The sequence below is a fragment of the Corythoichthys intestinalis genome, chromosome 9, assembly GCF_030265065.1.
Source record: "Corythoichthys intestinalis isolate RoL2023-P3 chromosome 9, ASM3026506v1, whole genome shotgun sequence".
In the NCBI taxonomy this organism is placed as follows: Eukaryota; Metazoa; Chordata; class Actinopteri; order Syngnathiformes; family Syngnathidae; genus Corythoichthys; species Corythoichthys intestinalis.
The window spans coordinates 32,410,803-32,433,988 of NC_080403.1; the positions used below are offsets into that span (position 1 = coordinate 32,410,803).

A 23,186-nucleotide genomic window follows, 5' to 3' on the forward strand; every position below is an offset into this window, starting at 1 on the left:
ATTATACCCATTCACGACGTCAGATGGCGCCAGATATCATTGAAGCGATGTTCTGTTATGACGGATCTCCACTACTCTCCCCATTCACGACGCTAGGTGGCGCCAGATATCACTGAAGCGATGTTCTGTCATGATAAATCTCAGCTACTCTTTTTAGTTTAACCAGTTTGCATTATTTTATTGTAATGTTTTTCCTTATTCAGATTTGTTTCAAGACTACAGTTACAGTTAGACTTCACTTTGATGGTTAATGCAGTCTTATATTTGGGCAAATACGGTATATAAATTTATCTATTAAATCAAAATACTGAAGTTCTACACAGTTTCTTCCATTAATTTCAACATGTTGTCAGGTTTTGACCAGTGTTGTTTTTGGCAGCCTAATTTTCCTCTTTGTCTTAGTCTTTTGGACGATAATGCTCATTAATCTTAGTCATATTTTAGTCATTTCAAAATGTGTCTGTCTTCGTCTAGTTTTTGTTGACGAAAACTCAAGACTAATTTCGTCTAGTTTTAGTTGATGTTTACTCAGAATGTTTCCATCTGTAAAATTTGTTTTACTCCAAAAATAAATAAATTAATAAAGGTTTCCAACTGTTTTGAATGAACATTGACAGACGAGCATATATTGTAGAATCTACAACTATTGATAATACACACTCAGCAAGAAAACAGTACATTTTTTTTTTCAATTAATTATGCGCACCTGGACGCAACAAACTTCATGTAAAAAAAGTTGTCCGAGAGTTTAAGAGGACGCTTGCTGTTGGCATTATCCTAACGCTAACGCAAATGTGAATGCTAACGCTATGAGTTACATTTAATGTGTGATGATTGCTCAGCACAGATCTTTAAAGGCTAAAGCAACATTGCATATTCTCTTTTGCCAAGATAAAAAAAATCTCACTGTATGTTTCAATACAGGCAAAAATGGGAGAGGACACAGGTGAGTTGGGGGGGCGTAGCAAGTCACATGAGTGACACAACCAGACACTGCTACAATGCAAGCTAACTACACATTAAAATGTCACACATTGTGAACATATGACGGAAATTATGGCACATTTTGGTCTCGTTTTAGTCTTGTCAGAGGAAAACTGGCATTTGTCTCGTTATGTTTTAGTCTCCCAAGACACGTTTTTAGCTTGTTATCGTATCGTCATTGTCATGAAGAAAATTGTTCGTCGTGGAAATATTTTCGTTACAGTCATCGTTGACGAAAACAACACTGGTTTTGACCCCTTTAGCTAATGGAGAGGTACTGTTTAAGTGGCGACCTCAATCTAATGCAAAAGCTGAGACGTGCAATAGGCTGAATTTAAACTTCTTGTGCAGGCCATATTCAATAATATTTTCATAATTTGCTTGCTGTTAGCCCGCAGGCCATAGTTTGGACATCCCTTGGATAGATGCATGGTGGTAAAAAGAAAAAAGAGTTACAGATTTGTCATAAATTGTCAAACTATTTGTTTAGTATACAATAAATTAAAATCCTTGTTTGAACAAATTCAGATGCTTCTGCAATGGTATGACTTCAAATACGGAGTGGGGTGGGTGGCCATCAGAGGTAGGTAGAGTGCCAAATATTTTACTCAAGTAAGAGTAGCGTTACTTCAAAATAATAATACTCAAGTAGAAGTAAAAATAGTCATCCAATAAATATACTCAAGTACAAGTAAAAAAGTATTTCGTGAAAAGAATAATCAAGTAATGAGTAACATTGTGAGGAACTACTTAAGATGTTTGATTTTTATACAATGGTATTTTTTTTCTCAGTACAAAGTTATTAATATGAACTTTTATTATTATTATACTATCATACTATAGCACATTACATAACCACATTAAATAAAAAAAAAAAATACAACAACAAAAAAAACATTGAATTCCGGCAAGAGAAAAAAATCTACAGAAAATAAGCATAATTCGCCCAAAGAGTATGAGTGCCCTCTAGTAGAGAAAACATTTTTTATTATGAAACTAAAAGGATCATAGCTCAGGTTTTCCGTGGTCAATCGGTGCCAAATAAAAACTGGGAGAGCTTTCGAGTCATGTTGATGTCAAATACTTACTTTTTTACGGTTACCACGTGATACAACAGGCTGGCGTGATCATAGAACAGCAAGCTTGTGTCTGATTGGTATAATGGAGTCATGTGATTATTATTGCGACGTCTCATTGGTGAAACTGGTTGAGCCACTGTTAGCGTCTCTGGCAAAAATGTAATATGTAGAATAAAGAGGAAAAATGTAACGACTAGTGTACCCCAAAGTAATGGAGTGAGAGTAGCGAGTCTTCTTCACAAACCTACTCACGTAAAAGTATGGCTTTGTAAAACTACTCCTAGGAGTACATTTTTCTCAAAAGGTTACTCAAGTAAATCTAACGGAGTAAATGTAACGCATTACTACCCACCTCTGGTAGCCATATACATCCTGCATTAAACTGGCTCGTCCTGCATCCTGCCCAGCCTTAAGCAGAACACTTATTTGTTTCCCTTTGTTGAGTAGGACCTGCCTGAACACAAAACACTCCAATCTGTTTGCAAGTGCATTAAGAGCGACCACAGGTAGACAATTTTAAGCATTTAGGAAATTGCTTTTTTACCTTAACATCTAACATGTTGTCAACTTGTAGGTTCCACTTCCACAAATGAGTCATTTTCTGTTGGCAACGTGACTGTTCACAAGAGTGTATTTGTAAGTGTAATTCAATTGTTGTTGGACGTTTTAGCACACTAGCTGTTACCGGCTTACCACTTTCGACTCAACAATAATTGTTGGTGCTGGACTCTTTTTTTTTTTTTTTTTTTAAATATCTGAAATGCCATGAAATATTTTTCAGTTCAATATGAAAACAAAACCTCTTACGTCATCAGTGCTGTGTTGGGTTTCAAACATTTTCTCTTTATACCTGTTACATGCCGTTTTTCCTATATGCCCAACTGTTTGCTTAAAATTTCTATTAAGAAGAGGCATTTGTATGTTTGCATTTATCTAAGTTTGAGCAAATTTATTTTTGCACATTTAAAGCCATAACTTTCTGCATTGTGGCAAATAGACCTAAATCCTGATATGGTATATCATAGATACATTGTATTGTAATGAACAACATGTCTTAGAATTACTGTATTATTGTTATCATGTATGACACCGTCTGGCAACAAGTTGAGGACATAGTTCGCCTTTTGCCTGATTTCAGCTGGGATAGGCTCCAACTAACCGTTGTGAGGATAACTGATACGGAAAGTGAAATACTCAATGTTATCATCTGGATAGATGTTGAAAGGTATCATGTAGAAAGATGTATTGTTGTGGTATGTTTGAGTTCATGATTTTTTTTCTTTTCCCACTAAATACCAGAAAAGTGTCTTCCTTTTTTTTTGTGTTGTGGAAATAACCACTCCAATATGGAGGTGAGCAGAATGTGAACACATGGTAGGCTAACCTGCCCTCAGTAACCTAGAGAGGCAACAGCATAGCTATCACATAACAACTCAGGAGTTTCAGGCTACACTTGGATGTGCTATGGACAACGTAAAGGTCATCGGCCATGTTTTGACAATAGGAACAAACATAACTCAAATATAAAAGATTAAACGAAAGAAAGATGAAAAGAAGAAATAAATTAAGATTAAAAAAAAAAAAAAACATTAATGTGAAAGCAACTTCATTGTTCCTGTTTATACTATATTTATGCTCTTTTGTTTTTTATAAAAGCTGAAGCTTGAAATGATTCGTGTTTGGGTGAACTTTTTTTCTTCTTCAAAGTGTTTGGGTGAACTTGTGTGCAAAAAAAAATAACAGATGACGTGTTATGACGTCTTCTCAGTGTTTCAAAGTAGGCAAATCCATTTCTATCCAAAAGAGGGCGTTAAAATCCACAATGTCATACAAAACCCTCTCTCAAGTGTACAGTATTTCTAGAGCTCTAAATCATCAAAATATCCGAAAGGGCATTACAGACAAGCAACGGTTGACAAACAGTTAATATTAAAGTAATTAACGGTAAATTAGATAAGAAATTATTAGAAATAGAGGTTTACAATGAAAAGCAATTAATGCAATCAATGATCTCCCCCAATATAAATACAGCAAAATGTACTTTGGATATTGATTAATTCTTATGATTAGAAATGTTATGTTTATTTAAAAAAAAATGTTCCCACAGTTACAAGAGAGCAATGAAAAAAATACCATTACTACTAAAAATAATAAACTTTAAAAAAATAAAAAATAAAATAAAAAAAAGGTGTTATTCTAATTTCAGATATTATATGAGATTAGATTTGGTCATTTGGTCAAATATGTGTCACAATTTGGTGGTATGGACAAGAGGGGAAAAAATGCATTTAGAGGGTATTCAAGACTTATTACTAGTGATCCAGCATTTTTTTCAGATTTTAAATTTTTTTTAACTTAAACATAGCATGTTTTAGCATTTTGTAAGTGGATTATTTAAAATGTTATGGGTAGGAAGTAAGATGTCCTCCAATTTTGGAATGACCCATATATTAGATGCCAACTTCAATTGTGTACAGTCACAATCTAACCATTTATGTCACTGATGATGTAGTGCTACATTCACCGGACTTCATGCAGGTAGCGTGGCTCATTGCCTTCTCAGTGAATACAAGGGTAAATGGTTGAGAGTTGCATGCCCAGCGACTGACTGGCGACCAGTTCAACTCAACTGTATTTATGTAGCTCTTTCACAAAAAGAGCAGTAACAAGCAGATTACAGAACACATCAAATACAAAAAACAGCAATCATCAGCTAACTAGTACTATTCTTTTATCCATTGCTGCCTTTCTTTTAACCAATCATACGATAGATGAAAGAAGAGAAATTTGAATTTTCCTTTCAACAGTGGATCAAATATAGCATGATCACAGCTCACGTCATTCACATCTGCCAACAAGTTAAAAGAAACAAAGAGGTTCAGGGTCTAGACAGCCTTAACTTGTCAGGCTCCTCCTACGGATAAGCAGTATTTAGGATGGAAAGATAACTATATTTGTACTTTTCTCATTCCAGGTGTCAAGAGACAAAAGACGAATGGTCAATGAGCCTCCAACTACCTTCTAGGTTTCCAGTGTTAATCTATACGACACCATGCCACCATGTACAGAACATCAAAGCATTCAAGTCTTTAATCTTATGATAGCCATAATTCATGACAAAAAGGACAGTATACAACCAATGCAGTAAAAGATTTTATTAAAAAAAAATATATATATACAACATTAGAGCCATTTTTCCTTAACATTTCTGCATTTTGTGGTATGTCAAAACAATTCCTCTCCCTGCTGTTTAGCTCTAATAAGCAAAATGTTTTTGATAAAGTGCAAAGTTATTATTAAGGCATTGTTGCAAGAACACGGCGTCCTTGTCCTCATAACTCTAAGTCTCCCGATGGTTTGAATTGAAAAGATCTTGTTCCTGGCTACTGGTATAAAAACATGTAGGAGTCACACAGCAACCTACGCACGAGTTCAGGGGCATGCGAGGGGTTAACCTGTGCCTGCATCTCCTCAGACTGGGCCAAAAAGTCACCAAGTTCTGGACACGCTCGAATTTCTGGGATGTTGAAGCCCCTTTCGTCATCACCTACAATGAAAAGCAGAGTTGAGATTAGATTGAGACATGATAAAAGAGACAAAGAAGTCAGAGTGCATCCCTATCAGCGTTTGTGCTTTATCAGAACATAAGTTTCAAATAACCATTTCATTTGAAAATCAAAATATCTCAATGTTTGCACGAATATTTACAGAGAAAATATTTTTGTCTGGCTAATGAAGAAAAAAAGGTACAACGTTTTCTAAAAATTCTCACCACATCTGTCTGCCATGCTGTCAAAGAAGAGCCAGGAGTGTGGGTCGGGGCCGAATTTCACAAAAGATACATAGTGGCTGGTGTGAATGCAAAGCACCGCAAACAGCTGCATCGTGTGACGAGGAGCGAGGGAAGCTGAGGCTACCTCAGCTGGAATTGATAGCGGCTTGGGGGAATGCCCCTGACGTGAGGAATGTCTGTGCACCTTCAAAACAAAGAAATACAAAAATGAATAGGAAGTCATTTTAAACACATTATCTACAAAACCCTAGTAATGCCTTGCCTGTGTGTTGCAGGTTGTGCAGTATTGTTTAATTCTTCCTGGATCCATTTTGCGATCAGGCAGACACTGGAGACACTCGTGTTCAGCCATTTGCCCACAGATAAAACATTGCCTAAAAGCTGTAAAAACACAGATAGCATTAAAAAATGGTGTTAAATGATTAAATATATTTTGTTGTGATATATTATATATGTTTCATACAGTTGTACAGGAGATCCGTGATTTCCAGCTCCACGGAGGGAATAATGTGAGAAAACATTTTATACTTGTTTCCGAACCTTGGCATCTGAACTATCAGACAGGATGGTATCTATGGAGCAGGCAAAATTCATTTTAAAATCACAGTACTAAGAAGCAAAATGTTTATTGTTTAGTGGAGAGATTCCACTTCACTGTACCTCTTCAAACTTGACATCGGATGACAGGCACGAAGTGTCCAGCAGCTGTTGAACTGTGGGTATTTGTGCCATCTGCTCTTTTTCCAAAAAGATCTGGAATGTGTATGCCCCCTCACAACTTTCATTGCTAGACCTGATAGAAATTTGTATTTAGTCATTTAATGTTAATCTTTAGTACAGAGAGATTACAAACGGGATTGCACAAATTCATACCTGAGTTTAAGCATCGGCTCAATGCCAAGAACCTTCTGAAAGAGAAGTGTGATGAATTCCTCTGGATCTGCAAGGCAAGGCAATGCAAATTTATTTATATAGCACAATTCAACACATGGCAATTCAAAGTGCTTTTCATCACATGAAGATCATAAAAATCACATTAAAATCAATACATTGCAAAAACAAAGACAATCGAAATAGGAAATAAAATTATACATAAAAATCGCATTTAATCACGAATAGAATAAAAAATAAATGAAAAATAAAACAAATACTACTACTACTACTGCTAATAATTGAAATCAGCAATGGAGATAAGCACAAGAGGAATAGAAAGCAAATAGACTGAAATATATAGACAGTGCTCTGCAGTGAAATGACATAAAGATTTGAACATCAACCATGCTGAAGCAAGAATACTTTATACTAAAAAAAGAATTACAAACCTTTTTCCTCCGTTCGAAAGGAGTCGCAGCCAAGCTGATGGCGAAAATTCATTACGCTTGCAGCTGGCACGAACCCTTGTCTGCAAGAAAATGCATTGTCAGTCAGTAAATGACATTACGAAAAACATTTAGGAGTAAGTAAAGAAAGAATGTCATGCCATGCTGGTGAGCAAAGTCACCCAATTATTGAGAAATCAAAACATGATTACCACTTGCGGTTGTTTCAAATGTAAATATTTTCATTTTGAACGCAAAGAGGGAGGATATGCAAAAACAAACTACATAGTCTAGATTAGTGGAAAATTACCTGCGTAAACGGGTAACTATTTTTCTCAGTGTGGAAGCAACAGGCTGCACAGTGTCAGCAGGTTTCTGGCAGATATTGTCCAGGGCCACAGAAGAGTTGAACAAACTGAAGAAAGAAAACAACAGCTTTTTATCTGGGTGCACTTAACTCCTCTGTCCCTTGACATTATTCAGAATCACAAGTGAGGTTACAAAATGGCACCACTTAATAGTTAGGTCTTCTAATGGGTGGTGAACTGATTATACCTGAAAAGAGTGGCGTCCAGATAACAGGAGTTGATGTGACCCTGAATCCCTTTCATTCTTCCCACTAACAAAGATGCGACCTCTGATTCCGCAATGGGTGCCACATAGTCCTCAGAGTCTACATAGGGGGGAACTACAGCACACACAGACAAAAAAAAACACGTTTTTTTACCCAGTGATACATTAAACATATTTAGTTTTATAACTTTTGAAACAAATTGCAATACTTGAAAATGTGTTCATTTAATACAGGGTTTCAATCTCTAACAGATTACGTTATCTCATAGGTCTTCAGAAAAACGGATCATTTTAAGAGTTGAGTCAAAAGGGCTATCATTCATTGGCAACATTTAGAGCCAATACTTGAGTCAACATTAATTTTTTTCAGACATTTGGAATAAGCCGTTAACATTCGCAATCGTACAAGGTTAGAAATCAATCGAAATATATCTTTACCATGTTCGACACACGGCGGCATCACCACAAAATGAAAAAGTCATGACACTAATCGAATCAGCTTCTCATTCTGCTGAACCCTGCTAACTCGTAGCTTTTGTCTGTCCTCGTAACTCTCGCTATCCCGGTAATTAATTAACAATACAGTATGCACACTGATGAAGTCATAAATTTCCTTATTTGATCATAGTTAAATGGCCTTGCATAAACAACCAAAACCCAGTTATGAAAGGGTAACTGACTGAATGTAAATGTGGCCTTTGATTGTTGCAAACAATTAACAGTAAATTAAAGAGAACAATTTTGTCATCCTGCCAGTTACTCAGTGTACATAACAATCACCATCATATTATAAACATAATTATGAGTCACGCTAAAAACAACAGACAATAATACGCCCAATATTGTTCGTGACATTTTGTGCTACATAGAAACGTTCCTTTCGCTGTAAACAACTTGATAGTATTTAATGTTTTATAAAGCCAAGAGCAAAATAATCTTGCTGAGATTTTGGCAAAACACTGCAGGCAAGATGTACTGTACTTTATTATATGTGAGGTGCAAAATGTGCATGAATCACAATGCCAGTTTTTTAAATGTAAATCATTTTGGAAGTCCAAAGTAGTCCATGAATATGTTTAAGCAGTTTACGTGCCTTTAATTAAGATGGCGAGAGAAATATTTGCCTATCAAAGTTAGGGTTGTGACCAATCAACTTGCCAAAAGATACACACAAATGAAAATATTGCTTTGAGTTTGCCATCACAACAATTACCTTCATTAAAAAGTAATTGCATAGATCAATGCCAACAAATTATGAAAACAGCTTATTTATTTGTGAGAACTTTGATGTTCTTTGGCATCGAACAACAAACCTGGTGGTATTTCCGCTTGGCTGATGGTGTCATTTCCATTGGTGGAGCAGACAAACCTGCTATCGGGGCTGCATTTAGTAACAGGGACAAATAAAGCCCTGCTTTTTTTGCAGGTGAACAAGCGCTGGCCCCCGTAAGTCCCATCAGAGCAGCCATTCACATCAAAGTCCTGACGCACAAAACAGATACGTATAATAAATTCTAAATATTCACAACACAATGTAAAATCCTTGAAACTAGAGGCTCACCAGTTCGATGCCCGCCCACTCTGAAGTTTTTCCTCCAGGGACACCAAGCCACCTAACAACTCCTTGTGCTGTGACCCCTATGTTGGACATCACCTCCACCATGGACCCCACTTCCAAAGGTGCATGTGATGTGTTTAGATTTGGACTCGGACTGATGCTCTGTTCTGTACGGTGTGTTTTCACTTGTCCATACGTTTTCATATTTGGCATGGAGTTATTGCGTGTCACAGCCTTTTTGTTTGTTCCTGAGTGAATGTAGGAGAGTCCAGGTTAAAAAGTCATGTCATACAGTATCTTAAATCTGGTGACATGCTGTTAGCTAACATAACACAGGAAGACAGTATGTTTGAAATATGTAGACAACACTGAAAACACACCAAGCCACATGATGCCGCCACTTTTCTGCATTCCTGAGGAACAGGACCAGTTTTTCTACTAGCATCACATGTGATTTTACTTTTACAGATAACACAACATTGACCACATACCATGTTGGCCTGCGTTCCAGTTCAGCCCAAGGGGGATAGAATAAGATGGGACCACCTGAGTAATCTCTGCAGCACTGAACAGGTGTAGAGGGGGAGATTTTTTAGAAGGTGAAGTCACATCATGGTTCTGGAATGGGCACAAAGAAAAAATAGACAAAAGTCAAAATAAAGTTTGGCCATATGCTCAACTAAATTTCAGTGCTCCTGACTACCCCTAAAAGATTTGGTCCAGGTAAATTCTCAACCATGTTTGACCATTATTAATCTTTTTTTTTTTGGCTGGTGTTGTAGGCAACTAACTTTTGCTCCACCCTTAAGGCCAGTTGTTGGCAATAATATATTAATATTCTTCAGTAATGTACAAATGTGTTGAAATGTAACATCACAAATTACATTTTACTTTACCGTACTTCGATTAAAAAAATAGAGCCCTGAACTCGTATTATATTTCAGGATTTGATATTTGTCAGCTAATTTGTGTGACTGATAACTGATTGCGAGTACACAAAATCTGTTCGGGCGGATAGGATACACTTAATCAAGATGTTATGTCATTATCAGCCTCAGGCGCCACAAGGTTCGTGATTACCGTCACAGCCTAAGCATCTCTTGCAGTCACCCAGTCATCTTTAACTCATTCGCTGCCAATGACAGAGAAAGACGTCCAATCTATTTTGACTGCGTGGGCTGATGAACTGTGGCATCGTTAGGCCTATTTTAGGGGGGCTGCAACCCCCCTAAAATATTCTTAAACCCCCTCTAAATAATTTGGAGTTGTTTTATTTAAAAAAAAAAAAAAAAGCTGACATATTCACTATAAAGTTGCCAGAAAGTTTGGAGACACCTTCTCATTCGTGCGTTTTCTTTATTTTCATGACTATTTACATTGTAAATTCTCAATGAATGTAAAAAAAAAACTATGAATGAATATGTGTGTAATTATGTACTTCAAAAAAAAAAAAACAGTGAAATAACTAAAAACATGAAATATTCTAGTATCTTCAAAGTAGCCACCCTTTGCTCTGATTACTTTTTTGCACACTCTTGCCATTCGCTTGATGAGCTTCAAGAAGGAGCCACCTGAAATGGTTTTTAACTTCACAGATTTTCAGGGTTAATTAGTGGAATTTATTGCTTTATCGATGGGGTTGGGACCTTCATTTGTGTTGCATTGAATGAGGTTTGTCCAAACTTTTGGCCTGTACTGTATGTATGTATAATGTTTGGATATATGTTTGTGTGCGTGCCGTGTAAGGCAAATTAGCCTGACCCAGATGTTAGTTGAATTCAAGTAATTAGTAGTATTTTTCAGGGTTTGAAATCCAGCCATTTTCGTTACAATGTGCCCAAAATGTAATCTGTGCAATTTACAAATGTATGGGAACAAACAATTACTGTGCTGTGAGCATTAGCCCATATAATTATCAGTCTTTGTTAGCTGTTTGTGAAGTTTTGTGCTTGTATGCTACGTTCACTTAAATCCTGTGCAACTCATGGGGGCTAAGCCCCCCTCCCCACGTTCTTAAAACCTAGTGACGTCCATGTTGATGAATTAATAGATTTTCTGTCACTTACCACAAATTCCACTTCAAAGCCCAACATCTGCAGATCATCTTTGTTCTCCTTCTTCCCGATCTGCATCAGGTTCTTCACCAGTCCTGGGAGATGTCCCTTCTTGTCCTTCACCACAACCAGGTCGTCCACAGTCAGCTCGCAGATGGCCGAGAACAACTGCGGGTTGCACAGCAGCTCGAAGCGCTTAGTTACAGAGGAGACGAAAAGCAGGAGCTGGGCTTGCTGGCGGGTCAGGCGATATGTGTCCTCCCTCCTCACGACTCCTCCATTTTGGGGGCTCCCAGCGTGTGGCCCCGCGCCGTACAGAAGCCCCGTCAGCTCCCCTTGCGTCTCGGACGCCACACGACCAATGGAGCCCCGGCTGAAGCCTTTGCGCGACTTGCCACGAGTGACGATGAAAAACTTATCTTTCAACACAGTGTTGGACTCCATTGTCTCTAAAGGTGTTTTGCAGAGTAAATCTGTTGAAACGCAACACCGGGAAACGTGTTAACCTTCTCGTTTGTTTTGCAAGAGTGTTGCCAAAATAAGTACTCACCTAGCTGAGTTCCTTCGAGAGACACGCCGCCTTCGCGTAGTACGCGTACAGCTCGATGTCAAGTCTAAAATGTGTGGTGTAATAATTCTCATTCCAGACGTTGGTTACCTCGGATTGAGAGAGGAGCACCTTCTTCACGTTTTAATACTGACCCGAGAGGCGTTCACGCCCACTTGCCTCTGCACTTCATCTCCGCCCGGTACATAAAGGTACTGAACACTCACTGGGGCACGTTGCGATGGCAGTGCGTGACTGCATCTGTGATCAGATAAAAGGGAAGAAGATATAACTGACTTTGGTGACGTAAGATCAGCCACGCCATGAGATGTTATTACAAAATATTACATAGATTGAGGAAAAAAAGAGGGCGGAATTAGTTTATTGAAAACACTGAGTGTCAAAGTAAGTGTGAATATTTGCCTTTTTGTGTCCTGCGATTAGGTGCAAGCAATTCCGCTTCCTACCGATAGTCAGATGGATAGGCTGCATCAAGGGAGCAAATACTCATTCTTGTTAGGGTATGCAAAATGAAAAATGCCGTCCCGCCCTCTCAAAGTCACAACCGGTGTTCGGCAATTCCTTCTACAGTGCGAAAGGTCCTACACAAGGGCGAAGGTTTGCATAAGGACGGTAGGGACATAACACTACCAACTTTTCAGGATGCTCAAATTATCCCTACCAACTTTTAAGCAACCTTATTTGCATTATATAATGACTTTAGTTATATAGGTCATTTAGATTGTCTTCCTATATGTTGTAAGGATAGAATTGATCCTCCCATTATTAAATGAATTACAGTACTTTCATTATGTTCACTTACACTGACCCCTTTTCACTTGTTGAATGTGCCAGTCCATTTCCCCCCTGAAACGCACGTTTGATTGGCTGATGACTTGACCCCCCCCCCCCACACACACACACACACATTCACAGCCAGACAGAAATACAACATGCCACCTCTCCCGCTCCCTTCAAAGACGAGGGATATTAGATTTTTTTCTGCCAGCAGCAGGCAGTGTAAGTAATGTAAAAAGTAGGGCTGTCAAAATTATCGCGGTAACGGGCGGTAATTAATTTTTTTAATTAATCACGTTAAAATATTTGATGCAATTAACGCACATGCCCCGCTCAAACAGATGACAGTGTCATGTCCATTTGTTACTTGTGTTTTTTCGCCCTCTGCTGGCGCTTGGGTGTGACTGATTTTATGGGTTTCAGCACCATCCATGAGCATTGTGTAATTATTGACATCAACAATGGCGAGGTACTACCGTAATTTCATGAATATAAGGTGCACCCGTGTATAATTTACTTGTAAAATCTAGGGACAATTATTGTACCCGTTTATAACACGCACCCTAATTTTAGCACCAATAAATAGAAGAAGAAGAAAGCAAGACAAAAACAAGAAAACAGAGCTCGTGTACAGATACCAAAATGTCATTTTACTGACTGCTGAAACACAGCACAAGCATAGCACATTGGTAGTTCAAAACATTACAATAAACTGACAAAATTTACGGTAATAAATATGGTTTGACAACTTCTCCAACTTACCAGAATCTAGAAGAAAACAAAACAGATGTGACTTTTCTTTTAAAGGATGTTGTATAACTTGCTCTTTCCGTCATGATGAATAAATGTTTCCTCCATGGATTTGATACGGTAAAATGAAAGTGAGAATGTAATTTGGAAATCCGTGAGAGCTCATCACTGTCGACACGACAGTAACAATAGGAACTATTGTTATTTGGGTTTGAGTTTCCAGAGGGACAGATATAGTTGACGGACACAGGAAGTCTGTGTACTTACGTTTGTTATGGTCCGAGTTGCGGAGCTGCAATAAACGTTGACTCAAATGAGTTCAAGAAACTAAATTCTGTGCTTTATGAAGAGTGAAAAAAAGCTGAATTTAACACAGACGAAATCATTTGGCCGATTAGAGTGAAGTATTACCGAAACAAAATGGTGATGTCACGTACCGTAATGGTCGGCAACAGGTCGCCGCATACGTTTCTTCAACACAACCGTGTCAATTTAAAAAAATCGGTTTATATATATATGTTATATAAATATATATTTCTGTCTCCATCTATGTACCCGTTTATAATGCGCACCATGACTTTACAAGTTGATTTTGGGGGACAAAAGTGCACATTATATTCGGGAAATTACGGTAGTTTATATTTTTTGTTTGAAAATTTTACAAATTTTATTAAAACGAAAACATTAAGAGGGGTTTTAATATAAAATTTCTATAACTTGTACCAACATTTATCTTTTAAGAACTACAAGTCTTTCTATCCATGGATTGCTTTAACAGAATGTTAATAATGTTAATGCCATCTTGTTGATTTATTGCTATAATAAACAAATACAGTACTTATGTACAGTATGTTGAATGTATATATCCGTCTTGTTTCTTATCTTTCCATTCCAACAATAATTTACAGAAAAATATGGAATATTTTATAGATGGTTTGAATTGCGATTAATTAATTTTTAAACTGAGATTAACTCGATTAAAAATTCTAATCGTTTGACAGCCCTAGTAAAAAGACGTCAATGTTGTGGAGGTGGGGAACACTCCACTAATTTCGAATTTACTCACTGAGATTTCTTGAAATAATTAATTAAGTTAATTAATTAATTAACAGCTAGCTGAAAATAAGCGTAGGGTGAGGGTTTAGACTTAATTTAAGCAAAAAAATCATATATTTAATCTTAAAAGAAAAACTTGTTTGTCAGAAATGTTCTTAATTCAAGAATATTGTTCAAAACATTATTTGATTTTTTTTTTTTCTTGATTTAGGTGAAAGATGACCAACTTTTAGCTGTATGGGCTCAATACGAACAAATAGTAATATTTACTTAAAGTAGGTGGAAGAATCTGACACATTAATCTGTTAACTAGCCTTTAACACCCAAAAGATGAAGAAAATTATTTGACTAGATTTTTTTAAAAAATGATCAGATTAAGACGTTATAAATTTGCAGTGTGAAAGTTAGTATAGGTCAATACAGATTTATTTTGCATTAATCATTTAGCATATCAATTAATTAGGTTCATATTGGTGAGATATGCAGCCCTGACCCCCATTCACCAAATATGTTTGGTCTTATTAATGTCCTGTCCCCGGCAAAAAGTGTGCATGCAGGTTATGCTGTTATATCGTCCCTACTAATATTAAGACCAAACCTACGCCCTTGGTCCTACACAATGCTCAGCGCGCTTGCGCAAGCATCCGCACATTGTTTATAAGCGGCGAGTATTCACTATTTTTGTTTTTATTGATTTTTTTATGACCTTATATCGAATATATCGAAATGGTGACATATCGTGATACTTTGTATCCCAAAAGGTTATCGATATGCTCCTGCCAAGAATCGAGATATCGTTTTTAAAAGGTGTCAATGTCTAAAAAAAAAAAAAAAATGAACCAACAAGGTTGCTACCAAAATCTTCCACCATAATAGAGCATAATATATACTAATAATACTGCATTGACGGTGCTTGACGCCCAATCCATTTAGACTGGGAACGTTCGTTCATTCGAAACCAGAGCATTCACAGTCATTCTGTCCGATTTTCAGGGCATTTAAAGGTCACTTGCTGTTCATTTTAGGGCATTTACAGGTCCTTTTCTGTTGAGTTTGAGTCAATGCCTATTCTTTTGGGTGATTCCCAGGTCACTTCCTGTTCTATAACTCCAAATAAACAGGAAGAGACCCATAAAATACCCCCAAATCAACAGGAAGTAACTGAAAATCTACAGAAAAATGACCTTAAATGGCCCAAAATTACCTCATTGCCTAGCATTGGCTGCCACTACCGGCCATAAACGTTCAATCTGTTTGAAGTGGGTGGGATGGCAGCGAATGAAGTTCATTCGCTGCCACGCTCCCAATTCAAATGGATTGGACTTCTACAAGTGATAAACTCATTCCAATTCACAGCAGAAGCTTGTTTTTCTGTTTGTTAGTTGTTTGTAGAATATCCTAGGATGGTTTCCTGACCAATGTATCGATTATCGTTGTATCGCCATATCGTCATATCATCGTTATCGTGAGCTTTGTATCGCAAATCCTATCGTATCTTGAGAAACCAAGAGGTTCCCACTCCTACTTTTAACTGCCTTAAATATACCCTTTGCATGTATTTCCCTGTCATACTTTTAACCATTGTATTTTTTTTTTGTGGCAGTTGACCACATTAGTCACGTAGTGTATTTAAACCGTCCGTATTTGATAAAACTACATTTAAGTATTTTCTTAAGGCATTTTTAGTACGTTCTGCCTGTATACATCCAAACAAAACAAGTTGAGAACGCACGGTAGTACTTCCATGTAGACGTTTCGCCGATGTAGGACATTTTGGCAGAACACCGGCCCTGACCCAGCAGACGCCCGCACATTTTTTTTCGTAGCATTTTTGCTGCTTTTTAAGTATGTTAGCGATACTGCTGCTACTAACGATTATATTATTATTAACGATTATATTTTATAATTGGTTAATCTGACGATTGATTAAACAATCATTTAATCGGATAGATGACACTTTTTCAATTACCGTCACAGTTTCACTTGACATTGTTTTAGTCATGTTGTAAGTAACAAGATAAAATGGATGACTGTCCATCCATCCATTAATATTTTATTAGAGCTTCTTTACTTAACCCTCGTATTGTGTAGGAGTCAGAATTGACCCGTTTTCAAATTTTTGTATGCAAAAATTAATGGTACTTTTGACATACCCAAACTTGAAAACGGGTCAATCTTGACCCGAAAACAATATACTGCAAAGGTTTAGTATTTTCACACCAAGTTAATTTAGAGATAGAATTTAATTCCCTAGCAAAAGTATAGGCTAATTTCTAACACAAGAAAAGGGTTAACTGACCTCTACAACTGTACCATTTAAAGTACATAAAACTTAAACCTTAAAGTTTTTAATAAATGTTCTGAGTATAAAACATAATGATTTCTCAGTGGACAAATCAGACAAAAGTCCTGTTCAATAAAATAAAAAAAGTGCTGCTGATTGACATTTTTTCTTGTGGGCAAAGAGTGGATATGAACTTTGTCAATGAACCATTATTTTCTTTAAATAAACTTTAAAACAAAATTGAATGAGGAGGAGGCAGACTGGAATGAAGAAGTTTTCTTTGTCAAAAAGTTGCTCATAAATACAATGCAAATCCAATTTCAAAGCACTCTCATATTGACGATTTCCAGTTTGAATTTGAGTTTGTGCTTAGACTTTAAACTGTTATATGAATAGGTTTATGTGTGAGGTTTGTTGATTAAAAACAAACGCGACTTTTCTACCTAACAATATTTCCAGTGCTAATATGCTTCTCCAAAACACAATACAAACAGACACTGATTAGCATGATCGCTAACTTGCTTAGCACTCCGTATTTATCAACAAAGAATACAATCAGCCCAGTCTAGTGGTTGTCGTACACTCCTGCCCTGCTGGCAGTGCAGGTTCGAGTCCTGACCTGGTCTAAGGGGACGGATTGCATCACTGGTGCAGATCAGACCAGTTACACTAAAAAACCAAAAAGTACTGATTCTCTTGAATATGTATTTCTCGAAATCTAGATTCCAACCACTGTCAGCCCTACCCAAGGTGGCCACAAGCTACATGCACTGCCGTTAAAAAGGAGAACTTGTCACCCTTCCCAAAATGATGATGGTGTCCAATCATCCTTATGCTGTAAATTTCAAAGAGTTTATCACTACAGGGTTTATTCAGGTCCTGAAAAGCATTAAAAGTCATTAAAGGGATTTTGTCAAAATTCAGTCCTTAAAAAGCATTAAAAATCATTAAACTAAACATTGGAGGTAATAAAAATATGTAAACTTGACGGTTAAAGAATATTTTTACATAACTTATTAGAGTTGTCCAATAATATTGTATAGCTGATAATTTCAGCCGATGAAATCATTTTAAAATGATATCGGATAATATTGACATTTGTTTTTCATTATCGTTTTTGTGCCAATTCTGCATGTTGCCTTAAAAGTAAATGTAGAAGCCTTCTGTCTTTGTTCAAGGGCTGGTCACAGCCTAGCACAGCAGTTATGCTTACTAACCATTAACTGATGCCTTGGATTTGCTATGTAAGCATACCATTTGCATTCATGGTCCAAAAATTAAATGAACACGAAATGATTGAAACATAATTAAATGTAAACTCATTACATACCTCGTTCACTGTACTGTAGCTGTATGCCTTTGTTGTTATTTTGAGCTAGAAGCACTGTGTGAGCCATAAGTGATATAGCAGTGCCTTTTTGGCACTTCGCACTTGATCCAAAAAACTGATGTTTGGACAATTTTGATTTCATAAATATAGTTGTGCAATATAGGAACTTTTTCCATAACTTCAGTTGAAGTTGTTCCCCTAATTTTCACAGAATGTTTATTGGAAAACCTTGAAGTTGTTACATTTATCATTATTTAACAAGTGGTGCATCGCAATACAATTAGCCATAATACGTTAAGTCCACGATCACATACGATATCGGTTTGATATCAGATTTTTGGAGTTGGACAATATCGATTATTGGTTAAAAAGTCATTATTGGACAACTGTAATTACAATTTGTGTGTGTGAAACTATCTGCTGTTGGGTATGGGTATTAAATTTGTCTAATGTGGCATTAAAAAGCACTAAATGAGATTTGCTGATACCTATAATAGAAGCCCTGCACTAGTTGCAGTGAATTAATTAATGTTCATTCATTTTCTGGCAGCACTCCCATTTCAAATAGATTGGATGCCTAGTGCTGTCGATGGCATCCAAGAGGTAAAAAAAAAAAAAAAAAACATTTTGTTCTGTGATCAAGATGCTCCCTCCCTTACAATTACTTTAACACTAGGAGACGCCCAAACCATTCGAGTGGGAAAGTGGCAACGATAGTTCCAAAAAAAAAAAAAAAAACGTGATAGAGAAAAACTGAGACAAGTTAGTTCGCACCAAAAAATGAGTTTAAAAAGACTGTCAGACCTAACTCAACAAAAATTGTGTTCCCCAGTATTATTTGCATCGGCGCAGGTCTTGTACCTGCTATTACCGATAGTGGGGATTTACCACATACCACCACTGTAATTACAGAACCCTTTATTACTGTACCAAAACTCTCACAACACAACACAACACAACACACAAGAGTGGTACGTAAGTCATCTAAAGCTAATTAAAATCAACATGATCAACAACTATCTCCAAACAGAGAAAAAGTAGCTCCCTGAAAAAATTATAAATCCTAATGGTTAATCTACAGTTGCTAAATAAAACATTTTCTTTGTTTACAAACTTTATATTAAAAAAATTGTCTGGCTGCTATGCTAATTAAATGGCAAACACACCAGCACTACCACACCAGTGCCACTCTAGCCATGCCAATAAACCTCATGTTCTTATAATGCTGTTTTCTAGTCCAGTATAGCCAGTAAGGCGAGAGGGGGATTATTTTTTCAGAAGAGCTCATTAATGTATGAATATTTGCTGCTACAGAAACAGAAAAAAAAAAAAAAAGTTCAGTTAGCATTTTACAAATGGGAGAACAAACATACTGTAGCAATTTAGGTTTCAACCACTCACAGCAAAGTGAAAAGTGAAACTTCGAATATTTGCTACTGCGCCTGATGTAATCACAAATCTTTTGCTGAGCAAGTTTGTATAAAATTTTAAGTGATTAGTTACATTTTCAAAGTAAGAACACTGACAGTAGCTCATCTGTAAGGACTTGGGCTTTGGACCAAGATGGGTAAATAGTTAAGTATCGGTGTGGAAAATATGAAATGGCAATGAACATAGTTGGTGGAGATATGAATTAATAAAAAAGCCTTTTGTGAAGAAATCATGTGCCTACTTAATTTGTATTTTTACTGTGTATGACTTTTACTTCGTAAGCAACATCCTTGTTTTTGAGGAAACAGGATACATTTTAATCAAAATATAGGGAAATGCATATACAATGCATTTTCCACTACTGTTGGCATGAATGGCCGGTGGCTGCCTTTTCTACAGATCCAAAATACGGTTTTGCTTTCCATTCATTGGTCTAGATGACTCAGTTGTCTTTAAGTATGGATAATAAACATTTTTGATGGTTATACAATATTCAAATAGTATTTATTTAGACTACAGTTTAAAAAAAAAACAGTTACAATTGTTACTTTAAATGAGGTTATACTGAGATAAAACTTAAAAATCACTACAAGACATGCTAATTGAGTGTCAGCAGACATCAGGCAGAAATACAGTATGTACACTTAACTAATACATTCCTTGAGTGACATGTTTGTCCCCAGACTCTGCTCATATGACACGTCGCACCCCGTGATGCACCTGGCCTGCAAGTTTGACAGTATCTTGACTGTGCATCAGCTTTACATAACAAACTTGGCACTCCCTACAAAACACATGCACGCAGGCCGCGCTTTCTAAATGCCCTTTTTTTGTGCAGAAGAAAGGGAAAACATACCAGAAAATGTGCCATGTTGGAGGTATTCAAAAAGACCACATACAGGGACTATGAAGTTTTAAAACCTGGCTTTTGAGTGGAATTTCATGATAAACCTAATTTACAGATGAACTTTATTTGACCTCGCATAAACTTTTTCATGCGCTAATAATGAATGTGAATTTCGAGAACGGCATGTTCCACAAAAAGTACTTCAACAGTTGGACATTCAATGGTTTAGATGTCACAATTAGGCTAGTGCATTTGGAAACCTGCATACATTTAACTTTGAACACGTATTGGTAATATTCGTCTGCATTGTTCATTTCAGATAGATCATAGTTAAACTGAATTCGCCTCATACACACAGAGCAATGTAAAAGTCCCACACATGCAGTCTGTGAGTCAGGTACCACTATTGTGAGTGTCAAAGCTGACAGAGCTCTTTTACTAGATTGAATTTGGTTTCTCTGCTAAGCAGCAAACAGATTTCAAAAACTGATTATCTGATAGGTTCTATTGTGTGCAAAAGCAATTGGTTGTTTTTTGTTGTTCTCAGGGTTTTGCTTGGCCAGTGGAAATCATGAATAAGGCTGTTTGAGCAAGTTATTATTATTATTCTAAAATTTCTGCTCAATTAACCACAGGATATTAATTATGCGAGCAGTTGCGTGAAAGAATGTCTGCGCTCCCAGAAGCAAATACCACACACAAATCTTGATTGCTATGGCGTGCTGCCTGCTTACCTTTCAATTGACACGATGAGGTCATCCGATCCCATGACTGTTAATTGCCCAGACATCAGCTTTGCATCCTGGAGGGTGTGGTAGTTATCTAAGTGTGGTTCGTTGAAGTATGTCCAGAGCAGTCCTAAATCATTATTGTATGATCAGCATGAATTTGCTCAGCTATTGATATTGAGCACAAAATCATGTACGTTGCCATTGCCACCAGCACATTCAAAAAGCAAATGTAAAAAGGGTTAAGTCTCAAATGCGCGTGGTACTTAGATTCTAACACTTTGCAATTGAATAATATCCAAACTGAAAGGCTTAATTAGTAAATGTGTTATAGTCTTAGGTCCAACCTGAAAATTAAAATAAAGAAATGTAAACAAGCATCCGAAAGAACTGCTTTTGTGAAGTCATAGGTGACATCAATGTGTTAACTGTCTCGTTATACTTGCATGTTAATTCTTGTTAGAGATTTTTGTTCCCAAAGGGTATAATGATGGCTATTTGAATATGAAGTCAGTCAGTTTTATTCAGGGTATTTGTCATTTTTATCAGTTGCCTTCACCTTAATTTATAGTTTTTTCTCTCTCGAGAATTCCCTTGCAAAAGGAACCGAATTCTGCTAAATCAAACGTCACTGTACTTACAATATGCACTGTGGTTTAGTGCCGCAGTGGTCCAGCAGAGCAAAGAGCCGAAGCCTTAGTCAATAGCAAAGTTAGACTAGCAAATGGTGGAGTGGGAATCTCTTAACTAAAAACAATATACAAACCAAACCATATTTTGGTAGGGAGAAATTCAAGTAAAAATGTTATTTTACGGGTAATCACTGCATGTTTTTAATTTACAAGACAAATACAAAAAAAAAAAAAAAAACATGGCAGCAGAAAGCTTGTTTTTTAATTTCTCTGAATGTTAAAAATACAGATAGAACTCTGCAATCTAGGATGAAGTACTCTATGGCTAAATGCCATGTAGCATTTACAGTATGTACTCTTTCTAGGATGACAGCTTGACATAAAGTACACCGCAAATATTTAACTTAAAGACATGACAGACCAGATTTTCCCCAGGTAAAGCTGCTGAATTAAAATAACAGTCAACCACATAGCACAGGTGACAGAAGCAATATAAAAACGTACAAATGCGTTATCTCTGGAGTCTGGACCTTTTTTATTTTGCCTTGTTAGTGGCAATACCCTGGCCATTGAATAAAGGCCAACCAGGAGGCACCTAGTAAAATACAGCAATACTATAAATTATTGTAGTCAAGAAGGAAAAAATCACAAATTCGTAAATCAATGTAATACTGGTATTAACTCATCAAAAACCTGTCATCAATTATTAAATTTGTCATTAGGTCTTACTTCCAAGGTTAATTTTGAATATCAAAAGTGAAGTTGATTGCTGTTGCAGGTGGTGTGTCATGCCATTGGCTGACACTCCTCCTACAGCTGAATGAGTGAAAAACCAGATAGTACATTACTAACCTGGCAAGCCAGATTTATTGTTCCATATATCTGCTACCATTTGAAGTAAATAGTATCTTTTCCCGTATTTACTGGTTTACTGCTTGTATTACTCTAACACACCCGCTTACGTATCTTTTTCCCAAATCAGGTAATAAAAATTAAAATATAAAAACTCGCTTTTAAACAGGTGCATTATAACTGGCAATCATATAGTTTGAATAGTGTGAAACGCAACCCCCGAATGGGGCGCCGTTTGTAAAGCAGCACATGTTCAAAATTACGACAACATTTTCTCACATTTCGCGCCACAGTGTTTAAAATGCTGTGAAATTTTCAGAGTCACTTTGTTTTTTTTTTTGCACATTTACAACATTATTTAGCAACTTAAATATTTACTTTTAAATAAGAAGTTTTGGACCTGACTGTTTAAATCCCTAACTAGATATTTAGTTGAAATCTTAAACTTATATCCTATATCCTAAATGTTAAATCAGGAAACGGTCGGAAATAAATATATAACTTAATATGCAAATTCACATGACTGGATACCGGAAGTAACAAAATAAAAGCTGGTGGAGCAGCTCAGACT

The 23,186-nt window shown here is 36.6% G+C and overlaps 1 protein-coding gene across 1 annotated transcript; it reads right to left on the reverse strand.

The window, feature by feature from the left end:
• Positions 1-5,213: 5,213 nt before the first annotated feature.
• Positions 5,214-12,168, reverse strand: cyld2 (cylindromatosis (turban tumor syndrome) 2). The gene is made up of 14 exons (XM_057847116.1): positions 11,911-12,168; positions 11,373-11,833; positions 9,798-9,924; positions 9,310-9,554; positions 9,062-9,230; positions 7,731-7,863; positions 7,486-7,590; positions 7,179-7,258; positions 6,730-6,796; positions 6,517-6,649; positions 6,320-6,428; positions 6,119-6,237; positions 5,836-6,040; positions 5,214-5,610 (listed from the first exon to the last, which is right to left on the reverse strand). The coding sequence occupies exons 2-14, from the start codon at positions 11,802-11,804 to the stop codon at positions 5,447-5,449; spliced, it is 2,088 nt and encodes a 695-aa protein (XP_057703099.1). The 5' UTR covers positions 11,805-11,833; positions 11,911-12,168; the 3' UTR covers positions 5,214-5,446.
• Between the last annotated feature and the right edge of the window lie 11,018 nt (positions 12,169-23,186).

Excerpts from the sequence above, each read along its gene's own strand:
- cyld2 (XM_057847116.1), bottom strand. The coding sequence starts at position 11,804 with ATGGAGTCCAACACTGTGTTGAAAGATAAGTTTTTCATCGTCACTCGT. Across the intron at positions 9,925-11,372 it reads GCTTTGAAGTGGAATTTGTG|AACCATGATGTGACTTCACC; the intron begins GTAAGTGACAGA and ends TGCCCATTCCAG. Across the intron at positions 7,591-7,730 it reads CTGGACGCCACTCTTTTCAG|TTTGTTCAACTCTTCTGTGG; the intron begins GTATAATCAGTT and ends TTCTTTCTTCAG.